At 50.3% G+C, this 22,722-nt stretch overlaps 1 protein-coding gene across 9 annotated transcripts in view; it reads right to left on the bottom strand.

Moving 5' to 3' along the window:
• Nucleotides 1-242: 242 nt before the first annotated feature.
• The window catches only part of AGPAT3 (1-acylglycerol-3-phosphate O-acyltransferase 3), an 85,862-nt gene continuing 63,382 nt past the window's right edge, over nt 243-22,722 (bottom strand). For 5 of the 9 annotated variants that reach the window (XM_081570037.1, XM_081570036.1, XM_081570035.1 and 2 more), the window contains 8 exons: nt 20,272-20,498; nt 16,165-16,334; nt 15,396-15,557; nt 14,468-14,621; nt 13,886-13,988; nt 11,247-11,322; nt 6,082-6,280; nt 243-5,488 (listed from right to left, as the gene is read on the bottom strand). In XM_081570037.1, the coding sequence (XP_081426163.1) occupies nt 5,400-5,488; nt 6,082-6,280; nt 11,247-11,322; nt 13,886-13,988; nt 14,468-14,621; nt 15,396-15,557; nt 16,165-16,334; nt 20,272-20,449 (1,131 nt within the window). In that variant the 5' untranslated portion in view covers nt 20,450-20,498 and the 3' untranslated portion in view covers nt 243-5,399. Of the gene's footprint in view, nt 5,508-6,081; nt 6,281-11,246; nt 11,323-13,885; nt 13,989-14,467; nt 14,622-15,395; nt 15,558-16,164; nt 16,335-20,271; nt 20,499-21,478; nt 21,677-22,722 lie in introns of all 9 variants that reach the window. The other 4 variants (XM_081570041.1, XM_081570039.1, XM_081570040.1 and 1 more) reach the window with 2 other exon arrangements.

Genomic DNA, 22,722 nt, shown 5'->3' with positions numbered 1-22,722 from the left:
TGTGAGCTCACCAGTACACATGTGTATGGGGGGCCTGTAGGCATGCGCTGGTCCATACATGCTCTGAGTTCAGGATATGCTTGCAAAGCCAAGTCATGGGTAGACGTGTGGGGGTCAGGAGAGCCTATCAGAGCCTGGCTTTCCCAGGTCTCGGGATGGATGCCCCACTGCTAGCACCAGCCCCAGAGCAGAGAGGCATGTCTTCAGGGGCCTTGCCCAGAGCATAAGTGACACCATGAGTCTTTTAGCTCGATTTATTTTCACAAGACAGACAAATCAGACCCTGGAATAGCTCTTGGTTCTGACAAGAGTTTTTTTCTTTATAAAGAAGGGTTCCTGGGTTATCTCCACAGAGTGAATTCGCTTTTACAAAAAATAGTTTTTGATATATACATGCCTACTTTGGAAACCCTTTTGTTTTTCAGATGGCTTTTCAGACTGGATTTTAGGCAGAGGGGTCAGTGAGCATGCTTTAGGCACCAGCTGATCTTTCTGCCTTGCTTTCACCTGACCATCACTCTGCTTGAGTTCCCTTCCGAAAGCAACTTTCACGAGATGAGGAGGCTCAGAGAGTGTCATCACAGGACGACTCGAGAAACAGTCCAAGCCTCAGGGTGCCTGCAGGCGGGGAATCCAAGGGCCAGGAAGTGCCCAGGGAAAACCCTCCGCAGGCCAGCGGCACAGGGACAGGAGGAGGCAGGCAGTCACTGTCGCATAGTGCAGATATTTTATCCCTTTCTTTCACAGCAGCAATTGTAATAAACAAGCATGACACCCATAGCATTCTATCTAGAAAATACCGCCACTCAGGCAGGCTCAAGCACACCCGAGTACAAAGCGACCTTTGCAGAACACAGCACGTGCAGCCAGCTCTCACGGGATACAGGCGTTTAGACTCGAAGTTAGCTCCCCGCCACCCCTGACAGGCTCCCATAGACCAAAAATACCGCTCTCCTCCACTACACAAAGCTGTAGCAAAATTGTAAAAACGAAGTGTACAAAAGGAAGCATCCATATAATACATTTGCACCCTGTATACAATTTATCACCCTTTGAAGCTGGCCAACAGTCAGGTACGGCAGAGGATCAATAATGGAAAAAGAACACCGACATCTGTCCCACACATTTCGGTCGATGGTTTGGAGAGATTCTCATTTACAGTTACAGTACTTGCTGACGATCGTTATGATTCAGAAGCCAGTTGAATTTCCTGGTGTGTAGGCAAGTAACATTTGATTGTCACCATGTACAATTCTGAGACAATAAATACAAGTGGATCAGATGCATTTCTTCATGGTATCAAGTAACTCCAGTTTAATACAATTTAGTGCATTTCAGTATCTCATTCACAGTTCAAGTTCTGTCCAAAATACTTTTGCAAACAAAAAGTTAAGAAACTGTAAAGTTTATAGGAAAAGAAAACTCCAAGTGAACTTGTCATCACAAAGCTTCAAATTTTAAAGCAATTCAATTGTCTTTGAAAGGAGGGTGTGGCTGCCGCCAGCCTGACTGGAATCAACTGCCCTGAGTTCCTGGGTTCCCCCGAGGGCTCTTATTTCTTTCCCGGGCATTTGTGGGAATGCCTCCATTGCACTGAGTCAGCTAGTGGCCAGTGCTGGGGGTGAACTCAATTCATGCATGTCCACCCCTGCACAAGCAGAATGCAGTGTGACATCACCTACCCAAAAAAGGTCCCAGCGTATTTGTGTCCTGGCCCTGACATGCAAGGTTGTGGAACCCACAGGAAAGTCTGCCTGCCTGCAGCACCACTCACGGACCAGGACAAGTCTGGGGGTATCAGGGGTGTGGCTGGCCCCAACACCACTGGGGAGAGGCTTGCCTTTGCCTGGGAGCTAACTTGCTAGAGAGGGGCAGGCACGTGGAGGGGGGACATGCCGTCTTCAGAGGGAAGCAGGTGGGCACGCTGGGCTGACAGTTTTAACCCCTAAACCTGGTTACACTGCCAGGGGTTGGAAACCACATGGTGCCACTGTTGCATGCCATGTTGCATGCCAGGGTTGCATGCAGCTGTGGTGAGAAATTCACAGCACACGTTACACAAGGGTCAGTCAGCTCAGCTGAAAATCAGTCAGGCTCTGAAGATTCTATATGGCTTGTCTCTAGGTGTTTCAGGTAGAGACAAAGCAACGTGCAGAGAGGGACTTGTTCTTCACTTCAAATCTGACACGAACGGGGGTCACATGGGTGTAGACAGCTTGGAGACAGCTCCTGACCTGCACGTAACCGCATGCACCACTCTTCTGCAGGTGGACGTTGGTGCTTAGCAACTGAGTTAGAGTGAGAAAGAGCTCGTGCCATGGAGCACACAGGGGTGGGTGGTGACGGGGCAAACAAGGTGGAGATTCCAAACTGTCCCAGCAGGCGGGCATGCCTGTGTCACCTTTACAAGCAAGTACTACTCATGTCACTGATTCAAGTCATTACTGTCATTACTGAGCAGTTCATACAGAGACCATCTCTTCAATCTGACTCTGCTTCTCAGGGTGGGGGCTGTGGCTCAGACAGGGCTGTGCATCCAGCACGCTGTCACCAAGAAGCCGATGACCAGGGTCATTTCTTTGGGGTTTAAAATCCTGTCAGTGGTCTCCCCTGAGCAGGTAAGCCTTTCCCCAGCGTCTGCTCACCTGTTCCAGGGCTGTCACAGGACCCTGAGGGGGCACCTGTCATGAGGCCACAGTGGTGCAGTGGTGCAGGCACCCTAGAAGCCCCTGGAACTCCCCAGAGGGACTGCTGGACACACGAGGAGGGCCCAGGACCCAGACTCTACGTGCTAGGCGGCGCCAGGACACGTGTGTCAGCGACAGAAGAGACAGCACTGGGGCCTGAGCTGAGAAATACACCATCCAGCGGCCTGGACTCAGGACTCAGCCTTCATCGGGCACCCAAGGCCTGGAGCTGTCGCCTTTTGTATCTCTGGTGGGAGTGGGGCTGGCTCTGGAAGCTGCTGCAGCAACAAAGCTACACCCCCAGAGGCTTAGCAGAGCCCTTCCCTGCAGAGAGGCTCAGCAAACCCCTCCCTTGGCAGAGCGGTCAGCCAGCACCATGGATTCCTGGTCCCGCCCGCCCTGACCTGGGGCCTAGTGTGTTGAACCTAGAGTGCACCCTCCCTGGTGGTGACCAGGAGGACCGTCCCAACATTCAGCCTGATTTTGGACAATGACAACATCAGTAACAAAGGGGGTAAAGGAAAAGAAATAAGAAAAGTACTGTTTTGAGATTAATTTAAAAAAAACTAAAAGAGCCTCCCCCTTTTCCCTCTGAAGTGGATGAAAAGCAAGATCCACCCCTCCAAAAAAGAAAAAAAAAAAAAAGCAAACATTCATGGTGTAATTTTTATTGCTCTCAAAGGGTTTGGTATTCAAATGCACAAGCTAATCTTCGTTAAATCAGAAGGAAGTCACTGAGATTTAAAACCTATATGTGGTCTCAATCTCCATTCACCCAGGAGTCTTCTCAGCTGGTTACTGACTCAGTATAGAATTTACATATTGTGTATCAATTTCCAGGGGAGGGAACTTAGCTGGGAAGCAAGAACTATTAATTAAATGGTAAAAGATCTAAATTTTCACTTCCAGGTAATGTATCCTCACAGTAGTGCCCTTCAACTTCTTCCTTTAAGCTCTTCAGGGATGAGTGGATTAGCAAATGACACACACATACACACAGGTGAGCAGCATGTTGTGTGAAGAAAAACAAGATCTAAGGGAGCCGCTCACTCAAGTGGAAGTGGCCCTACTGCGTGCCAGGCTCCACGCCTGAAGGGAAGCAGAAGGCAACCCTTGTGGCAGAGGGCAGCTGGCTTCCACACTGTCCCAGTGCCCAGCCTTGAGAGGACGTGTGTGCCTTCACAGTCACTGAGTGAGCACAGAACTGCGGGTCACGTCCTTGCAACCTTGGTGCCATCACCAAGGTCACCAAAGCAGAATTCAGTAGTGTCACTATAAAAGCAATCTGCTGTTTCCACAGGTCTCCCCAGAATTCAGACTTAGGGCCAATGCATAATTATTTTTTACAATTTGGTTTATAATTTTGCCCATTCCTCTTTCTTTCATTTTTTTCCCTCTAGAAAATTCAACCTGCCTCTATTCTGAATGCTGGTTACAGGACAGGAGAGATAATACCCATTATTTTTTCTTTCCCTTGCTAAAAAAGAGGAGGGGAGTGTGACTTTAAAAAAGCAAGTTGAAAGTTTAAGAAGAAAGTCGGATGCAGGCGGGTGGCCGAATGACGTGGTGGAGCTGGAGGGGCGGCCCAGGCCCACCCTGCCAGGCAGCCCCAAGGCTTCCAGCCAGCCCAGGCCAAGAGGCCCGAGCGTGCACAAAACACCTCCCTGTGGCTGCAGGCTGGAGGGGATGCTGTCCGGACACCAGGGACTCCCCTGCTTCCCCCAGAGACCAGCATCCTCTAGGACGCACGCACCTGCTCAGAAGAGAGGTGGTGGAGTGGGGAAGGCTCCCCACCTCTGGTTTCCATCAAGCCAACTGTGAAAACAAAACCTCTAAAAGCTCCGTGTTAACAGTCTCCAATCACCCTTAGAAGACAGGGTGATGGTGACACCGCCTTTTCAAAGCATCTGCCAGCCCTGCGGCCGAGGTCTCCTCAGCGCATAGCGCCCCTGGCACACTAGCCCTGCTGGGGGTGGGGGGCCGGCTCCCTGCAGCCCTGCCCCCAGCGGGATGAAGGGCCGCTGTCCACTGGGAGCGAGGAGGACAGAGGAGCTAAGCTCCGGGCATGGGCAGAATTCGACATCTCACCGAGTTTTCTTCAACTCCACTCTCTTTAAAACGGTTTCAAGGTGTCAGCAGGCAGGCTTAGGTAGGCGGTCCGGGGAGGGGGCGTGTCCCGCCGCAGCCCCGCCCAGTGTGCTTTTCACCAGGCCACGCCCCCACCCCGGAGGCCGGTGCGGGCTGGTAGCAGCCGGTAGTTGCTCTGGGGCTTGGGGACCCATGACACACTTCTCAGCGGGACCAGGGTGGAGAGTCCGCAGGGGGTGCAGGGGAAGAGGCGAGGGCCAGGGGAAATTCACAAGAAAATTGATAAAAACCAAAAACGGGATCTAAGCGTGAGACGAGAACGAGAACGTTTCCAAAGCCTCCCTCGGGCCGAGGGAGCCCCCATATCCCGGGGCGGGAGCGGCCGCCCCCCAGAGCAGGAGCCCAGCCTGGCTCTCCTGCGCTGGGCGAGGCTGGTGTCTCCGTCCGCAGGTCTGCTGACCGCTTTACTCTTGGCTCAAGTTTTATTGGTCAATATTAGTCACCAGTTAATAAGAAAAATAGTTTCTAAGTGTCTTTTTTCCCCGCTCTAGGTATGTTGTTCTGTTTTAATTGAGTTAATCGGATACCACCGTCAGGTTATGTGTGTTCAATCACAGCCATTAATTATTCCTTTTTCTTAAATTCTTGGTTTCCATAGCTGGAGCCTTTTTCTATTTCAGTCACTCCTATTAGTCGGCGGACTCCAAATGAAGCTTTAAAACAGGAAAAAGACTAGGTTAGCTGATCGCCTTGTCATCAAGCTGGAAAAGTCGTTATGGGGGGGCCTGCCTTTGACCTCAGACTTTCCTGGGGGCGAGGGGCGGGTCCTCTGCCCTCACTGCGTCAGCCTGTGGGGGTGGGTAGCGGGGAGCAGCAGTAGGTGTGGGCCCACTGAGGGCTGCAGTTCTCAGCCGGGGCTGAGGGGCTGCAGTGCCCGACATTTAGTGCCTGCGCGTCTGCTAGGGTGCGAGCAATGGCAGTGTCCTGGGAAACCTCGGCCCAGCATGCCAGCCCACGCCCCCAAACACCCAAGTGCAAACCCAGTGGCCAGGACCCTCCCCATGCAGCTCTCGGCCTGAGAGGCCAGGCAGGCAGCCGGCCGGCTGGCCAGCTTTCTGGAGAGATGGCCCTGGAATCTGGTGGAAGTCGTCACGGCCCCATGGCTCAGTGGTCAGAGCTGCTCTCTGAGGCTGGCAAGGCTCAGGCTGGATCCCGGCTGCCGGGTGACCGTCTCCAGGCCTAGGCATGGCCACCAGCACACGGAAGGCTCCCACCCTCGAGCTGCATCATCATTCCCCTTCATTACCTGCCCCGACAAACCCCAGGAACGTCAGGATCAGGAGGGGAGATCCACTGGCAAAGACGCCCAAGACAAAACTGAAGAGAGGAGACAGGAGGAGCGTGGCCCAGAAGAGGAAGTTGAGGAGTGTCCACGGCCGGCGGGTGGGTTTGAACTGCTGCCCTGGAAACACACCCTTCTGGTTATATATCTCCTGCAGCGCATCCTGAAAGAGTCAACCGGAACAGTGGCCTTCATGTGCTGTTGTCATAACCCCAAAGCAAGAAATGACTCGACCTATACATAAGTAGATGGACCACATGACACGGGCCACGGGATGAAGCTGACATGACCTTCATCTGTGGTGGCTTATATCAAAAGCTTGAAAAACATAAACCCTCCGATCAGGCAAGTGTCCTAGAAAAATGATCAGCCAGCGCCTGGCACACAATAGGCTCTTCCAGCCCCAGGACGGCAGCGTCTGCCGGGCCCCGCACCGTCTCTGGTGGCACCTCCAGAGCGTCTGCCGGGCCCCGCACCATCTCTGGCGGCATCTCCAGAGCATCTGCTGGGTCCCGCACCATCTCTGGTGGCACCTCCAGAGCGAGGGTGGCAGCCACCGCTGCTGAGAGTCTGCAGCCTGCCGGCTGGGTCACCCACAAAGAGCTACTTAACCTCTCCTTCCTCCATGTCCTGGCGGCTAATGATGGCAGGACAGAGGAGCAGGTGAGGACACGAAAGCATCCTCAACAGGGAAACAGGGCGCACACTGAACACTGAGCGCCAGCTACCTGACTGAGCAGCTGAGGTGCCGAGACAGACTTCTCTGCAGCTATGACTCGTCATGTGCCAGCAAGGAGATAAACTCAAGATAGTTTGAGTTTTCTGAAGAACCTAAGTGCCATACAATTCCATATAAATAAAAATATATTTGATGAGACATGTGTCTGGGACCAAGTCTGGAAAGATGAACACCCACATGATCTTAATTACCTTAGGGGCTTAGGTCTCACCTCTTCTCACCTTTTTCTGTTTTATTTTATGCATTTAGCTTCTTCAGCTGTGTTTGGCATTACATTAAAAACAGGGCAGGGGTCTTAACAAATACTCAGTGTCACAGTCTCTTCCAATGTGTGGGCAGACACCAGCTGCCCCTACCAACCCAGGGGGCGTGGAGGTGGGGGTGCCAGAGGCCTGAGAGCTCAGGAGCAGCTGTGACCCTTACATCTATGAGTATACTGCAGGGTGCCCACATGCACCCCCCACCCCAAGGGCCCTTCCCGTGGAGTTCCAGAACATTTTCAAGCCCGTTTGTTCAGCCCGCTCCACTCTGCCCACCTGACCCTAAGCAGACGATGCAGATGGTGGTAGTCTGTGTCCCGACCTGTCAGCCATTCCTCACACACCCAAAGGCCAGTGTGGTCTCATTCCCCAGGAGGGTTTACGCCTGCACCCTGTGCATGGCCACCTCTATGACAATGTCTAGGACCGCTCCTGCGCTGTGTGCTTTTCTGTGAGTAGCATCACACCAGACGCCTACCGCAGTCTGCTTTTCATACACCTACTTTCTCAAGATTCAGTTAGACTACCCATGGCTGATTGATGTCAATGTATGGCAAAATCCACTACAATATTGTAAAGTAATTAGCCCCCAACTAAAATAAATAAATTTATTAAAAAAAAAAAGATTCAGTTAGACTGAGAATATGCATGCAGTTCATTCATTTTAACTGAGTCCCAGCAAATGAATAAACATACATAATGTATCTATTTTCTAATAAAGCACTTTTAGGTTATTTCTCACTTCCTGCTAAATAAGCAAATACTGTTGCTGGGAGATGTCACTTTTGTAAGAGGTTCTGACATTTAACAATTAACCCTGATCCAGAGACACGCTCTCCTTTGCACCCTCGTGCACACGTCTTTCTGCCCATCCACCACGGGATGCATACACACCGTATTCCTTCTTTCTTTTAATTGGTCAGCCTTGCCCGAGGTTTTCCATTTTATTAATATGTTTAAAGAAAATCTTTTGGTACACTGGATTCCTCTTTTGTAGCTTTGTTTTCTGCTTAAATAGTTTATGCTGTTATTATTTTCTTTGTTCTCTTTATTCTATTTCATGTATGTTTCTGTATGTTTGTGTGCATGTGTATACATATGTATGTACATACATTCTTTTTATCTATCCCATCCCTGACTTGTGTTTCTTGAACCTGACGAAACCCGTGTTCTTCAACTCGAAGTTTTATGGTTATCCCTGACAACTGCTCTTCACCATTCTTCCCATCCTATCCTCTGGATGTTCTAATTGTTACATTTTGGACATCTGTTTAGCCTCTGGATCTTTTAACTTTCCTTTTACATTTTCACTTCCTCTGTGCTACATGCTGAGTAATTTCCTCAAAACCTTTGTTGTTGTTGCTAAGTTGTGTTCAACTCTTTGGGACCTCACAGACTGCAGCATACAAAGTTTCTCTGTCCTTCACTATCTCCTGGAGTTTACTCTCATGTCCATTGAGTCAGTAGTACTATCTAGCATCTCATCCTCTGCCACCCTCTTCTCCTTGTCTTCAGTCTTTCCCAGCATCAGGGTCTTTTCCAATGAGTTGGCTCTTCGCATCAGGTGGCCAAAGTATTGGAACTTCAGCTTCAGCATCAGTCCTTCCAGTGAATATTCAGGACTGATTTCCTTTAGGATGGACTGGTTTGATCTCCTTGCAGTCCAAGGGACTCTTCAAGGGTCTTTTGCAGCACCACAACTCGAAAGTATCAATTCTTCAGTGCTCAGCCTTCTTTATGGTCTGACTTTCACATCCTTACATGACTACTGGAAAAACCGTAGCTTTTACTATATGGGCTTTGTCGGCCAAGTGATGTCTCTGCTTTGTCTAGGTTTATCATAGCCTTCTTTTCAAGGAGCAAGCATCTTTTAATTTCATGGCTGCAGTCACCATCTGCAGTGATTTGGAGCCCAAGAAAATAAAATCTGTCACTGCTTCCACTTTTCCCCCTTCTGTATGCTATGAACTGATAGGACAAAATGCCATGATCTTAATTTTCTGAATGTTGGATTTCAAGCCAGCTTTTTCACTCTCCTCTTTCACTTTCATCAAGAGGCTCTTTAGTCCCTTTTCACTTTCTGCCATGAGGGTGGTGTTATCTACATATGTGAGTTGTTGATATTTCTCCCAGCAGTCTTGATTCCAGCTTCTCTCTTCAGCTGTATCAAATCTTCTATCTAATCTGTTAACTAAGATTTTACTGTCAATTACTAGATTTCTCATACGTGTATATCTTACTTGGTTTTTCCTCAAATCTGTTCCATTTTTAATAGGTCTTATTCTTTTGTTTTCAATCCCTTCTTCTTTTAAAAAAATATTTGTTAATTTTTGTTTGTGGCTGTGCTGGGTCTTTGTTGTTGCACATGGTCTTTCTCTAGCTGTGGAGAGTGGGGGCTCCTCTCTGGTTGTGGTATGCTGGCTTCTCATTGCGGTGGCTTCTCTTGTTGCCGAGCATGGGCTCGAGGGTGCACAGGCTTTGGTAGTTGTGGCACACGAGCTAAGCAGTGGCACATGGGCTCACTGGCCCCAAGACATGTGGAATCTTCTCGGACCAGGGATTGAATTCATGACCCCTGCATTGGCAGGCAGATTCTTACCCACTGGATCACCAGGGAAGTCCTCAATCCCTTCTTTTTTGCTTAGTCATTTCAAGCAAACTGATTTGAGTCTCTGCCTAGTAGTAGTTCCATAGCTGAAGTTTCAGGAGGGCTTAATTTTCTGTTTGTCATGCTCGCCCATGGTGGGTCTTGGTTATGAGCGCGTCTCCTGCAGAAGTCTCGGCAGCTGAGTCTGGAGTCGTGCTCTTCTAGCTTTACATGTGCTTCTCTCAGGGACTTTAGAGAGATTCACCTGGAACCACTTTTTTTATGCTGATATTTTGATTTTGTTCTTGAACTATGTTGTTAGTATAACTTCAATCCCCCATCTGTTTAAGGACAGTGCTGTGATTATGAATCACCAGGGAGATGTTTCAAGACTCAGAGGGGAAAGGTAACCTTCAAAGTCACTCCCTGTGCTGGCAGGTACATTTTCCAGTTTAGCCTACATGAGGATGAAAGTCCAACAGGGTCCAAGCTTTGTTAGGGTCTTCAGTTCTAACTTCCAGCCTCGAGTGAGGTCACATCCATGTCTTTTGTTTCCATGTAGGCATCAAAACTCAAGACCACAGGGTGGGCAGACCAACAGACTCCACGAGCTTCCATTCACAGCCTTCCCAGCTGACTCCCAGTCCCACCTCCTCTTTTGCTCCTGAGAGAGGTCCCTTACTTTTTTTAAGCACTTGTCAGTGCATTTAAAAGGATATGCATTTTATTTTTTTTAATTTTAAAAGTCTGCTTAAATTCCTCTTAAGATTTATATGCTATACATCACTTGGTTGCTGCTGCATGTATGCTCAGTCATGTCTGACTCTTTGCAACACCATGAACCCACCAGGCTCCTCTGTCTATGGGATTCTCCAGGCAAGAATACTTGAGTGGGCTGCATTTCCTACTCCAGGGGATCGTCCCAACTCAGGGATCGAACCTATGTCTCTTGCATTGGCAGGTGGACTCTTTACCCTTGTGCTACGTGGGAAGCTCCTGTTACTTGGTTAAAACCTTTATAAAAGGGTATGTATTTTATACTAGAAGAACTTTCTGATTATCTGAGCCTCTCTGTTGCTGAAGATGAGAACCTAGTGCCCTGTATGTTTGTGGGTATAAAACAAACTGAAGAGTCAGGGGTGAGATATGTCAGGGGAATGGAGGAGGGACTGGGTGGGGTCACTAAGAAGACTGTTATGTCATCTACAGTGTGTCTCTTACATATTAAATCATATAATGTGTGTTGCATACCTACAATTTCTTTTACACAAAAAATGAAACAAATGTGATAATATATTATCGGCAATGGTTATACAAGCATTGTGATATCCAGTATGCTTTTCTCTAGTTTGTTAATTTCTTGAAAGTTAGGAAAAATGAAAGACGCAGAAAACGATTGGAAAGAATAATTTGAGAGTGGCACAGCACGCCTGTCTCTAGAGGCAGGCAGCGCGCTACCTGCCTGCTCTGTTAGCTGCCCCTTGGGAACCTCTGTGAGACCCCAGGGGTAGGGGCGGAGGTGGGGGGAGCTGGGCACTTTTACCTTCTCCTGGTACAGTTTATGAAGCCACTGAGCTGCTTCCTTCTCATCCAGTGGAATCTCTTCCAGAGGAAATCTCCTGTTTCATTAAGAAGATTGAAAGCAAAGTGAATTACCAGATGACATCAAACTGAAACAGGGAAAAATAATTTCTTATGCATCAGAGTTACTTGTCAGTCCTGCCTTTTCTATTCAAATCTGTCTCTCAATTTCTAAGAACACACAAACATCAAAGTAACTTTTCCTCGAGCAGTGTCCCATGCCTCGGAGGACTGCAGGGTATCACGGAGGGCCCCGGCAGGCGCTTCAAATGTCCAGGAGCACTGAAGCATTGCACGGGGACACTTCAGGAGTGTCCCCATGGACAGGAGCAGTTAGCCCCACTGGGAAGGCTGACCGTTTATTAGCCTCAGCAGCAGGTTTGGTCTTTCAGTTCGTCTTTGGATGTGATCATTGCTGAGAGTGTCTTTCATGAGGCAAAGAAAACTTCATCTTTCACAAATGAAATCTACTTGCCTGAAAAGCTGAAGAGATTTTGAAAATTTAATCTCACCTAACAAACTGCTGACTTCAATTGGAACAGTGGCTTATGTATAAACCGTTATCACCAGCTAAATTACCAGCCCCAGGATGGGAGGTGTCTACCTGGTAAGACCAGGACCTCTTTCCAGGGCACTGCAATACCTCAGGATCGCCAGCAGGAGCCGCCGAGCGCACGCAGGAGCAAGAGTAACTTAACCAGCGGACCACGGTCACTGCCAGGCCTGACTGCCTATCTTGCAAGGCCCAGGGTGAGAGAAGAGACAGGAGAAATTTTCACAGCCAGAGGCAAATCTCCTATGTTGAAGGAATATCAACCTTTTTTTTTCTCTAAAAGTTGAGAACTTTGGGTTTTGTGGGTTATACCTATCCATTTTACCATATTCAAAATGAAAACAGGAGTTTTACAAGCACCCACAATCAGACATCTGACCACACATCACACAGCCTCCGGGAGACTCCGCTGTGCACTCAGAGGACAGAAGACTGCTAAACCCCTAGTAAACAAAATGGCTTAGCTCTGTGGACCCGGAAGGTGTGGGGCACCTGCAGGAAGCCCCAGACCACACCAAGAGAGGTACCTCCTGAAGGACTCATCACAGGTACCATCTCGGGAAGGAAAGGAAGTCAGGAGAGGTTTGTCTACAGAGATGACTGCCCACAGTGTCAAACTCAAGTGATTGTTCTCCCCTAATTGCACAGATACCACATACGGGTTCTGCTGTATGAAGCATGAAATATATAAGAATTTTAAATGATAAGATAAATACAAATATGAATACTACCTCTTAGAGTCGACTCAAGCCACTTTGAGGATGATGGCCCCAACTGCCAGCATGGACACAGGAGAGCCTCAAGCCACCATCCCCATGGCCCTGGCTCTGCCTAATCACAGGCCCCTGGGGTATCTTCTTCAGTAGGGGATGGGAAAATGAAGCAAAACTCCACTGGCTTGTGTGAACCTTGACTTGTTTAATTACGTATGTTCTGGACTCACTGGAATAGTGCTTTTGCCTAAAACACCCAAACGGTACATAATACAAAGCAGTAAGTTGAAACTTTCTGAAATTCTAAGAATATATCTATTAAGATACGGAATACAGCCCCTCATTTTCTGCAACAAAGGAGAAAAACAGCAGATTACAGCACCAGTCCTCTCCCACTGGAGCTGAATGTCCAGGCGGAGGGCGGTGCAGCCTAGGGGCAGGCGTGAGCACCAGCCTGGAGCTGGACCAGGTAGGTCCCCCCTCCACCAACTGCTTTGCCACCTGCCGGCTCTGACCATGGGGATCTGGGACGCCTGGAGCCCCTTACTACCCAGGGGCTAGACCAAGATCTGCCTCGAGGGCTCCCTGAGGATGACTGGGACCTGCCAGGGCACCAGAAAAATCACCAGCCCCTGGTGGCCACTACTGTGTCAACCTCCCACCAGACTTTTTGGGTGGTTTATCTTCTCTTCCTGAGGCAGAGAAATGTGGAGGTCAGAGCATGGCTGTGAGACAGGAATGACCTTGCCACACAACTCTCCTCCCCGACCTTGATCTTCTGTTACAGACCTGGATCCCACCATCCCATCCTGTGTTACCAGCTTGATGTGCCTTGGTATGCGCTGCCTCTAAGCCAAGGGGGTTGAGGCTGGCTAGGATAGAACCTGCCGACTCAGCCCGCGGTCGCCAGGAGAGGGAGATGGAGGGCGTGGCCCTGACCCCACCATCACGCCAGGGTGGTCTAGATGGCTGTACACCATGAAAAGGGGACCACGTGGGCATGCTGCTCAGGTTTGGGCAGCTTGTCCTTCTCCTATGAAAAGCCTACTCGCTGCCCAAGTTTTAGCTCTCTAAAGCTTCTTCCCAAAAGCCTCTGCTCCCTCCAATAGGAGGGGTCACGCCTCCCTTGGAGCTTCTGGAACCTTGTGCCTGCACCTCGTGCAGCCTTCTTTGCTCTGTACGGTCCCCACCGTGTGTGCGGCTCCTGGAGGGTGGAATGCCCCAGCACCTCCACGTGGGGGCGTCCGGGAAGCGGGGGAGCTGCGCAGAAGGTGCACGCGGGCTCTATCCCGGCCCCGCCCCGCGCCAGCCCCGCCCCCGTGGGCAGTAGCTCACCTGACACACATGTCCGCCTCGTACTTCTTCCCATAGAGGATCCCCAGTAAAGACGGGTTCTTGTTTCCTCGGAAATTCAGCGTGACGTCGTACACAGCTGCGACTACAGGGAGGGCGCAGAGGGTGACAGGTGACATCCGGCAGCTTGGCCCACAGCGGCTCTTCACCTGGATGCCCATTGTGAGGGTTCCCATCTCTTATTGGGGCGTTTAGTTGAGTCACTTGTGTTTAAAGCTACTGTCTGGCTGTTTCCTATCTATCCTGTGCTTTGTCCCTTTCTTTGATTTTGCCGTCCTTTTGGATTAATTGCATATATATTTTTTCCTTTATAAGATTTTCAGTTATATACTTTTTAAAAATGATCACTTTAGTTGTTTTCCATTAACTAGTATTTTATCACCTCAAAAAATGACACAAGAATTTTACAACATGTAAATCCACGAACTCAGATCTCCTTTTAATGCCACTGGCGTTCTGTATTTTACACAGAACTCACTGATTTGGTTTCTGGCAAATCACTGATTTCATCTCTCACTTTCCTGCGAGCCTGGGGTGGTGGTGGTCTGGGTGGGCAGCTCTTACCTGTCCCGCGGAGGCACTGGACCGCGGTGGTGAAGCCCTTGGTCCGAGGCAGCAGGTGGTACTTGAGGACGGGCAGCCCCTTTGAGGCGGCCACCTCCATGCTGACACGGTGCTTCTTCTCCGTGAAGCGTGTGCCCTCACAGTACAGGAGGAACTAGGACGCGGTGGGGGACAAAGGCCAGTTAGAGATGCTGCGGTCACGTTCCGTACATGACTTCTCACAGATGGTGGCAGCACTGCACCTATTCCCAGGGAGTGAAAAGACACTTCCTGGAGAGAAGTGAGACTCAGTGTCCTTGGGCGCCAGCCTCTGGATGGCTTGTGGAAAACAAAATCTTCCATCCCTCTGCCTCAAAGTGAGTTAAAACACCAAATACATAAACAGCCAGTTCACAAAGAATTGCCATCAGACTCCAGAAAGAAGAATCAGAAAGAACTGATTTCAAACCGATTGATACCGATCATTTCAGATGGCTGTCCGTCAAACTCCAACCGAGGAGTTCAGAAAGGACCCCCAGGCCCCGCTCTGCCCTTGAAGGGTGGCTGCTTTAAGTACAGTGCAAACCTTCTAGGAATTGAAGTCCACGTTGATCCACAGAACTGCGGTTCATGAGGGCTTGTCCTGACACCTGACTCTACAGAAGAGCCTGGGTGCCTGGGCAGACTCTCCGCTAACATTCCAGGGATGCTCCCAACTCAGCCCAGTAGGATCTCCTCTGGGTGCGGGGCCCACCTGGGGCATGTGGAAGCAGGTGGTCTAAGAGAGGTTCCCAAGCCTGTAGGTGCATGGGGTGGGGCCGTGGCCCTGCTCAATCAGCGTCCCTGGAGCTCAGAGGCTCTTGTTGGCTTTACAACTAATAACCTGGACTGCGTTCCTGATGCCCAAGGTAACACAGCCTGTGTGGCCTCGCCCCACCGCCTCACTCACCCACATGTATTCGGGATAGTCGGCCAAGCACTTCAGGCCTTTGATGACGGTGTCCCGGTCTTCTTCCCACTTCCGTTTGCAGAACACAATCTCCAGGAAGTACCACGTCCAGCCGATGAGGGGCACGTAGAGCAGCTCCCTTTTCGCCAGGACTTTGGAACTCTGAAGGGAGGGGGAGCAGGTTGCGCATCATGGCCACGAAGTTCCCACGGGCAGCGCCCTGCAGGTGGCCCTCAGAAATGGTTGTCGTCGGGAGACCCTGACTCTGAGCATGATGCCACTGGGATGGGCAGGGCTCTAGAGGGCGGGTGCCACCAGATGAGAATCCATGGGCAGATCTGGCCAATGCTGGCAGGCGGGCGCAGGGGCAGGAGGGGAGCCTAGAGGGTGTACTGGGCCTTCAGGGCTGCTCCAGCTGCCAGGCTGGGGGCTTGCTGAGGATGATGCCAGGGCCACCACCCACTGGGCTTCCCTGCAGGGGACCCTTCAGCCTTTCTCATCTGAGGCAGCTGAGCCAACGGGGGAGGACTGCACAGGAAAGGCAGTAACACCTGATCTCAGGAGGGAGCCCTGGGGCAGCCTGCAGTCCCAGAACCCATGTGGTTGGCCATGCTCACACGCCTAGCTCAGAGGGACCAGGGGCTAAACACAGAGCAAACAAAAACTCAGAGCCCTGGAGACTCCAGACCCCCCAGGGAGCCATGCCAGCCCCTCCTTGGGACCCCATGTCGCTCACCCCACACCCTCCTGGGACCCCTGCATTGCTCACCCCCAGCACGCCGAAGCGCTCGCACATGGTCCACCCACAGAGGAAGTCAATTTCAAAGTTGTGGTTGAGGATGATGACTGCATGCTCCTTCCCAAAGCTGTCCATCATGGCCTGGTCGGTGAACAGGGTGCACTCCGTGCACGACCACCACTCCAGCAGCATGACCAGCTCTGCGGACACATGCGGGGACGTCAGCCAGGTGCGGACTGCCACACTCCGGCCAGCCCTCCCTCCCTGCTCCCTGCCATGGACGGGGCTTGTACAGTATCCACCAGATTGGGATTTTCTGCTGGAAATGAGTTTTGATGGTTTGTGTGTAATAAATTAAGTTTTCTAAACTTATAATTACCTCTCTAAGCAAAAGTCAGGGGAGAAGTCAAATGGAAGCAGAAAAAATGGGGGATTTCCCTGGTGGTCTAGTGGTTAAAAATCCACCTTGCAATGCAGAGGACACCGCCCTGGCATACAGCAACTAGAGGAAGCCTGTGTGCCACAGTGAGGACCCAGTGCAGCCAAAAAAAAAAAAGAAATGGAAGAAGAAACCCATTTTGGGTGGATTTTTTTTTGTAATCAACATATCTAAAGGACTTAATTGAAAATATTTTTTCTTAAAAATCAGATCTTCACTTTTCTTAAAAATCAAATAACCCATTGGATGAGATGGTGAACAAGACATTCACTTATTGAGAGAATACAGCATAATTATATTATTATTATTTCATTACAAGGTATTGAATACCAACTGTATTCCAGGCACTCTACCTGTAAATGACATCAGATTCTAGCAGACAACTTGAGTTATTGTTATTATTATTCCCAAAGCTCAGAGAAAAAGTGGTGGAGTTCTAATCTCAGCCCCCCAAAACTAAGTCCAGGGCTCTGTGGAAAGTTTCAGAGGAAGCTCCAAAATATAGAAATAAGTGAATAAAACTGGGGTCCCCCTCTGGGGGGTCTTCGATTGACAGGTGTTAAACATTGTTACTCTTATCCACACTACTCTTTACAAAGAGTTGAGGTGGACACCTGTATCATCACATATGACTATGCTCTTCACACGTGCTCTGGACCCATGCCCTCCAGTTTCATCCATATCGTCACAAACAGCAGGATTTCCTTCCTCTTAAGTAGTACTCCATTGTCCATATGGATGGCATTTTGCTTGTCCGTTGGTCTACTGATGGCATGGACGCCATCCCCACATCCTGGCCACTGTGAACAGAGCCACGGTGAGTGCACACCCTCACCTGGCAGCACGCAGGACCCAGGCCTTTCTGGCCCAGCACAAGAGGTCTGGCCCAGGCGGGGCCCACGAGGAGGAACCAGCTTTTAGACAGACAGACACAGGCAGCCCTCTGCAGACGTTCCAAGCCCCCTGGAGAGTGGGTCTAGCAGAGTCGCCTGTGGAAAGGCGGCATGTTGAGGATGCTCTGTCCCACCAATGGCCAGCATGGCCTGAGGATGGCTTGGCCCATTTCGAGATACCTCGTCTCCCTGTGGATGGCAGATGATTACATATGCAGACAGGACTGAGGGCATGATTCTGCTCATGGTCACTTTGGAGAATTTTTTATTTTCGGCTGCACTGTGGGGCTTGCAAAATCTTATTTCCTCGACCAGGGATTGAACCTGGGGCACGGTAGTTAACGTGCTGAGTCCTTACCATTGAATTTTCCCTTCAGGAAAATTCTCAGCCACCATCTCCTCCAACAGTGCTTCTCCTTATTCACTCCTCAGGGACAGGAGTCCAATACCCGTCTCACAGACCTGCATGCTCTCCTTACCTCCTTTAGCTCCTGTTCCATATTCTTCATCTTGTCACTCTACTGCAGTCGGGGTGAGCTCTTCATATTATTGTCCAGTTTGCCCACTCGCTCACTAGCTGTGTCTAATCTGATATAAGATTCACTAAGTTTTTACTTGAAAAAATTATTATAATTACAATTTTTATGCATAGAAGTGCTCTTTGGTTCTTCTTCAAATCTGGGGCTTTTGGATAGTCTTTTGTCTAAATCTTCTGTTGTATATTTATTGACTTCTGAGTTCATATATGACTTGTTTCAATCTATGTGATTCTACTGAACTAGAGACTAATTCAGGCCAAGAGCACATTTCTGTTTGCCTCTGTTGAGCCCATGGGCACTGCCAGTCTGCTCATTTCAGCAAACTTTCAAGATCCTGGTTGAGACCCAGCCCGTCTCTTCGAGCTGCCGAGGCGGGGCCCTGGGAAGCAGTGCCGATACCCCATCTTAGTGCCCTCTTCTGCGGAGAGGCGGGGGTGTGGCTGAGGGATTCCCTTGATTTACGGCCTTAAAAAGCCAGCTTTACTCAGAGTCTGGCTGTGCGGAAGTGCTTTAACTTGAGAACGCTACTGCCAGTGGAGGCTGTGATTTTCACAAGTCAGCATTTGCCCTTCAGGCATGCACTCATCTGCCCTGGTGATGCTTGTGAATAACTCACCTGCGTGCTCTGCGTGGTAGTATTTCTAATTCTCCTTCTCACGCACAGGAAGGTGGCCTTTTATTTAGGAAAAAAGCAGCTGGGAACTGAAACCTTTGCATGTTTATGGCTGGAAGCATGGGCGGTGCTGTTGTCCCCTGTTGGGGGCACACACATCTGGGCTTGGACACCTCACTGCCTGCTCAGCTGCCCTCCTGCGTTGGGGAGGGGGAGGTCTCAGGGACAGGTGCACAGACTCGCCGCTTCCCATAGGACATAGAGTGTATACTACCTTCTCTTCATTGTAAAAGAAAGGTGTTCTTATGCTGAGTAAATTGCACACAGTATAGAAAAAGCAGCAAGAGTCCCTCTCACCCCGACTCCCGGCACAGCCACATTTTCTGTTCTGCCTCCCACATTTTCTAAGGAGGGACAGCAACATGCCAGTGCAGACACATCACATGTGTCTTTAAAAGTAAATCATGGTAGCACCGCTTATACTTTGTTTTTTAGCTTCTGTTTTCACCTAAAACGGAGAAGGCAATGGCACCCCACTCCAGTACTCTTGCCTGGAAAATCCCATGGACGGAGGAGCCTGGTAGGCTATAATCCATGGGGTCGCTAAGAGTCGGGCACGACTGAGCGACTTTACTTTCACTTTTCCCATTCATGCACTGGAGAAGGAAACGGCAACCCACTCCAGTATTCTTGCCTGGAGAACCCCAGGGATGGCGGAGCCTGGTGGGCTGCCGTCTATGGGGTCGCACAGAGTCGGACACGACTGAAGCGACTTAGCAGTTTCACCTAAAAATGTATCTTGAACTTGGTTCTCTATACTGGGAAAGAGAGCGCCCCCTGCTGGTCATAGTGGCCGTGTGGGCCGCCATCCAGTGGACACACCACAGTTAGCGGGCATTTTGGCTGCTCGTTTTTATATTAGTTAATATAAAACTGGCAAAATGAATATATCTGTGCATATATGTACTTTTATAGATATCTTTCTAGGTTAAATTCTTATTTGGTGGAATAATTAGGGTCAAAAAATAGAACTGTTTAAGTTGCTGATTGTTACGGGTCCAAAGAAGAGCCTGGTAACCCCCATCTGCAGTGTGTCATCACCAAGCTTCCTAGTCTCTGGCAGGTGAGGGTGACTCTACACACACAAATGCACGCACATCACAAGTGCACACAGGTAACACCTGTGCATGCCTAAACATTTAATTAAGAGACAACTAGGTCCTTTTCCTTCAGAGAGAGATGCTGAAGTATTTATATGTGATAATAGGCCACTCGAGGGGAGTGCTCCAGTGCTGGGATCTGGAGGCCCACGACCGGCCACGTGCCAGCAGGTGTTAGGCCTAGTCATGGTGCACTGACAGTATGACTGCTTGTTCTCAGGTATCCACAGTACCACGTGAGACCACATGGACCCACCATCTCTGTGGGCCCAGAGGCTCGGGTATTGGGACATTGCATGGTTCAGCCCAGTGAAGAGCTCAGGCTGAGCACCCCATACATTCCTCGTGGCCAGGAGAGGCCCCCTAGTTCCCGGCTGTGGAGCCTACAGGCCCCTGTGCTGGTTTGTTTGGGGTTGTCCAGCAGAAAGGTGGCTGTCCTTACTGTCGCCAGACCTCTCCCCCGCCACACCATGCCCGTGCAGGCAGTACTCACGGCTCCAGAGTGAGTAGGCGAGGCGGCAGTTCAGCCGGCGGTACAGCTGCTTGTTCACGGGCCAGAGGACCAGCGTGCAGAGCTGGATGGAGTTGATGACCAGCCCGCTCACCACGAAGACGAAGCCAATGAGGAGGTGCACAACGAACTGGGTCTTCAGGAAGGCGAGCAGGCCCATGGCCACAGCTCAGTAGCGAGTGCAAGGTCCTTCACTGAGAATGGCTGTCCTGCAAAGACAGGGCAGCGGTAAGGAAGGCGCAGGGACCCCAGGGTGAGGGGCGGCAAGTGGAGAAGGGGTCCACAGTGGTCCTGCCAGAGCCCAGATCCATGGCTCCCACAGCACCCTCAGGCCCTTCCCTCCCGAGAGTGATGGATGGACGTGTGGGGTGGAGGGGGGATACATGGTTCACATAGGCATCACGCACACCACATACACACACACACCAAGTACACACACACCATGTACACACACACATCACGTACACACACCATGTACACACCCACACCATGTACACACACATATCACATACACACACACACAGACACACCACACACACCATGCACATACCACATATACACACACCATGAACACACACATACCATGTACATATACACACACATCATGCACACACACACCCCATGTACACACACAAACACCACGTACACACACACCATCTACACACCCCCACACCACACATACCATGTATACACGCATACCACACACACCATACACACACACACTACACACACACACCACACCACATACACATACCACACACATACCAAATACATACACACCATGTACACACACACCACACACACACACCACACATTACCAAATATGTACACACCATGTACACACACATACCACGTACACACACACACACCACGTACACACCATGTATACACACACACCACGTACACAAACACCATGCACAAAAATACCATGTATACACCACATACACACACCGCACACACACCACACACATACCAAATACACACACACCATGTACACACACACCACACACATACCATGCACACAGCACATACACACACACCTCACACACATGGCATGCACATACCATATACACACACACACCATGCACACACCCTCATATATACAAGAAAGAAAGAAAAGACTAGAAAAATGCATACAAATATCAACAATGATTGGCTTCCCAGGTGGCACTAGTGGTAAAGAACCCACCTGCCAACACAGGAGATGTAAGAGACACAGGTTTGATCCCTGAGTCAGGAACCCCTGGAGGAGTTGGAAACCCACTCCAGTTATTCTTGCCTGGAGAATTCCACAGACAGAGAAGCCTGGAAGGCTACAGTCCATGAGGTCACAAAGAGCTGGACACGGCTGAGACGACTGAGCACAGCACAGCACAGCATGTTATCTCTAGGTAAAGGCATGACGGGTAATTTTTCCTTTCTTGTTTTAGCATCTTATTTAAAGAATCAAAACTACACATGAAATCACTATAAAACATTCAACTAATGCCTTTTAACTCACAATCTGTTGTGGACTTTTTTAGCTGAAAAGCTTTCGTTTTGGTCTAAGGTGGAAGGGGTGACCCCCAGGGACCCAGTCAGCTTCTCCCCCTTCCCTTCAACACCAGTTTGGTTTCTTGATTTCAAACGTGAAACCAGAAGCTCACATTTCATGGCTGTACTTGTTCTGTGAGCTGCCCTGAAATCCCCATGGACAGAAACAACAGAGCTGAGCACACGACAGCCTGCCTGCCGCTGGCCACCGCTCCAGGCCCTCCAGAGAGGTGCCTACACTCTGCGGTGGGGGTGAAGCAGGCTCAGGAGGCCTCCAGGGTGGGCTATGCCAGGCTCTCCAGGGCACAACGGGCCCCACTGCTGTGTGGAAGACCAGGCCACATGACTCTAGAATGTGCCCTCCGTCTGCCCTTGGGTCCCAAGTGGCTGCATGGGGGTGGGGGTGGGGGGTGAAGTCTGCGGCCATGTGGCAGGATGCTAGGAGGACAAGGAAGGAGCCGAGGCCTGACGCCCCCTCCTCTATCAATGCCCTGCTTCCCAGTCAACGCTCCCCTACTCCCACCAGCACTTCTTGGCATTCAGGCACTGGATCAATCTTCCTTTTCTGAAGGTTCACATAAAGAGGCTCACATGGTGTCCATCTGTGGGCCCAGCCTGGCTGCCATCCAGCCTCTGATGGGAGCACCATCTCCAGTTTGTCCACTCACCTGTGCACCTGCTGACGGCAGCAGGGGTGCGATCTCTGGTCCCACACTTTCCCTACAAGCCTCTGTGTGGACATAGCCCTCCACTCGGGAATCCATTTAACACCTACCAGTCCCAGTCCAGCCCCTGAATCTCTGGTCAAGGACGTCCACCCGCAGAGGCCCTCTGAGCCACACCTTTCCCTTGGACTGGCTGCTGCAACTGCACACCCCCATCTGGAACGCCCACCCCCGC

This window comes from Giraffa tippelskirchi, chromosome 2, assembly GCF_054371585.1.
Source record: "Giraffa tippelskirchi isolate mGirTip1 chromosome 2, T2T-mGirTip1v1.2.pri, whole genome shotgun sequence".
In the NCBI taxonomy this organism is placed as follows: domain Eukaryota; kingdom Metazoa; phylum Chordata; class Mammalia; order Artiodactyla; family Giraffidae; genus Giraffa; species Giraffa tippelskirchi.
The sequence above is the reverse complement of the archived record's forward strand: the minus strand, read 5'-3'. Positions and strand labels throughout refer to the sequence as shown.